The sequence below is a fragment of the Antrostomus carolinensis genome, unplaced genomic scaffold (assembly GCF_000700745.2).
Source record: "Antrostomus carolinensis isolate BGI_N321 unplaced genomic scaffold, ASM70074v2 scaffold3245, whole genome shotgun sequence".
NCBI classification, from domain to species: Eukaryota; Metazoa; Chordata; class Aves; order Caprimulgiformes; family Caprimulgidae; genus Antrostomus; species Antrostomus carolinensis.
The window spans coordinates 39,472-41,686 of NW_010314036.1; the positions used below are offsets into that span (position 1 = coordinate 39,472).

At 45.8% G+C, this 2,215-nt stretch overlaps 1 protein-coding gene across 2 annotated transcripts in view; it reads right to left on the bottom strand.

Annotated features, from left to right (window-relative positions):
* The window catches only part of LOC104524553 (epidermal growth factor receptor), a 43,375-nt gene that overhangs the window by 32,000 nt on the left and 9,160 nt on the right, over positions 1-2,215 (bottom strand). For both annotated transcript variants that reach the window (XM_029084849.1, XM_029084850.1), the window contains 3 exons: positions 1,751-1,892; positions 760-876; positions 64-190 (listed from right to left, as the gene is read on the bottom strand). In XM_029084849.1, coding sequence (XP_028940682.1) covers positions 64-190; positions 760-876; positions 1,751-1,892 — 386 coding nt within the window. The remainder of the gene's footprint in view (positions 1-63; positions 191-759; positions 877-1,750; positions 1,893-2,215) is intronic.

Here is a 2,215-nt window from a genome sequence, read left to right on the forward strand (position 1 = left end):
GCTCAGTTTGAATTTCTCCTTTGCCCTTCTCCTCCAGTGCTAAATGACCTCTGGGCAACTCACCCTAGAAATGCAACTGGGAGAATGCTGACGTCCCCGTTGATCTTTGTACAGTTTTTGAAGGAGTCAATGTTTGTGGCGTTTATGGAGAGGATCCCTTTAAGCTCGCCTATTCCGATGCCATTGCACACTGTTGTTAAAAGAGAGATACAAAAGTCAGGGGGGAGAAGAGTGAAGCCCAAACACATGGAAGGGAACAAACATGCAGATGCCATTAGTCCAGAAAGCACTCCCATATGGTCAAACCTAGCACTGTAAGATGACTTTCATAGATCTTTTGCCCACTTCTGCTTTTCAGAAAGCACCACAGGACAAACGCTTCCCGCTTGCCCAGCTGTGCAGCTCTGGTCCGAGCACTGCTGCACACAGGCTCTGGCACACGCCCTTGTCTCTCTTTGCCCCATTTTAATTCCATTCCTCTCGATGAGATACTGTGAAGGACAAACAAGGGAGAAGGCTGATGTGCAAGACACACACGCATACGATGCACAGTTTATCTACTGTCCTTGCGGTGTGTCCCAGTTGGAGAGCGTGCTCCACAGCCATGATTCCTGATCAAACTACCTGTCAGATCTCCAAACTATCATGGGATAGTTATCATTGAATTTGCACTTAATTAAGGTCAGAACTCCATGTACTTTTTCTAATAAGTCACCTATCATCCCAAAGCCTTACTGGCTTACTCCATGGCTTTTATACCTTTGCTGCATAGCCCATCACACTTTTTACACTTCCGAACACCGTTTTCTTCCACTTCATAAGTATCAGTATTGCAGGAGCGAACGCAGGAGCCGTGGTCTGTCACCACGTAGTTGTCTGGAAAAACAAAGATACAAAGGTCGGTGAGACACGAGAGGGATGCGCTGGGGCAGCACAGGCACTTCGGTACTAGGAAGAAAAAGAGTTTTTTGAACTTTTGTCATACTTGGCAAAGTTCAGCCATTAATTATTAATTCTCACAAACATCCTGTGAAAGTAGAGGGACATACAATGCTATCACCATTGTAGAGGGAGGGGAATGGTCACAGAAGGATAAAACAGCATTGGCCAGGCTGTGCAGCAGTGCCATGACTGGGATCAATACGTGGCACCTCTGATCCCTCACCTTCACTCACTCTTCCAGGCTAAGGGCCAGGCAGGTCAATGGTCAGCCTCAGAAAGGGATATCAGCTCTGTAAGCTAAACCCTCTAAGTCTCGATGAGTTAAAAAATATGGACATGGAATAGCATGAAAGAAAAAGCAAGCATCTGTAGAGGAAGCAATGATCACAGGCCTTGAGAGGGAGTGCTTGAACCAATTACTTTCTAACAGTCCTAATGAAGAACTAGTTAAGAGTTGATAGTGCTCTGGTAATCCACAGGATTGATCCCATATGACTTGTTTGGCCATTCTTTTGATGATTCTCATAAGGTACTTTTCCCCCCATCCACCATCAAAAGAAAAATCTTCAGAAGTCAAAATTCAATGGTTAAGTATCAGGGAAGGTGACGGATGCAGCCATTTTGAAGTGGCTATCTTCTTTGCCAGCTATTCTCCCATTTTTGTCACCTGTTCCTGGTTCCCACAGAAGCTGAGGAGAACAACAAAGTGCTCTTGCACTTGGCTGTAACGCAAAGGGATGACGCAGGTCTGTTCCCACCTCCCTCCAACCCCCATCTCCTGTGTTCCTGTGACTTGAAATGAACTTACGTGGACATTCCCTCACACAAGTGGCTCCGAAGCTGTATTTTCCATCGGGGTTGACATCCATCTGATAGGTGGTGGGGTTATACAGGACCAATGGTGGACACGTGTCCTTGCACGTCGCATCATCTCGAAACTTGCGGCACGCCTGTCATTGAACAACAGCACCCATTATACTACTTTCTCCTTAAAAAGTGACTATGGTTTTACATTAGCTCGTTAATAACACACTAATGTGCTCATCTGTTCCCTGCCTGGAAACCCCAAGCACCTACAGGGCTAGTCCCTCGTGCTTTGATGGTGAAAGGTTGCTTCAGGTTGGGCAATTGAGTTTAATATTTGAAAAAAAAAACCAGAAAACATGAGATTTTCTTGTTCTGAACAAGAAACCTTGGCACTCTGGTGGAGAGCTGCTGGGATTCACGTGGGAACAGGAGCAAATCTGCATGCCTTAGACAGAAGAATTTTCCC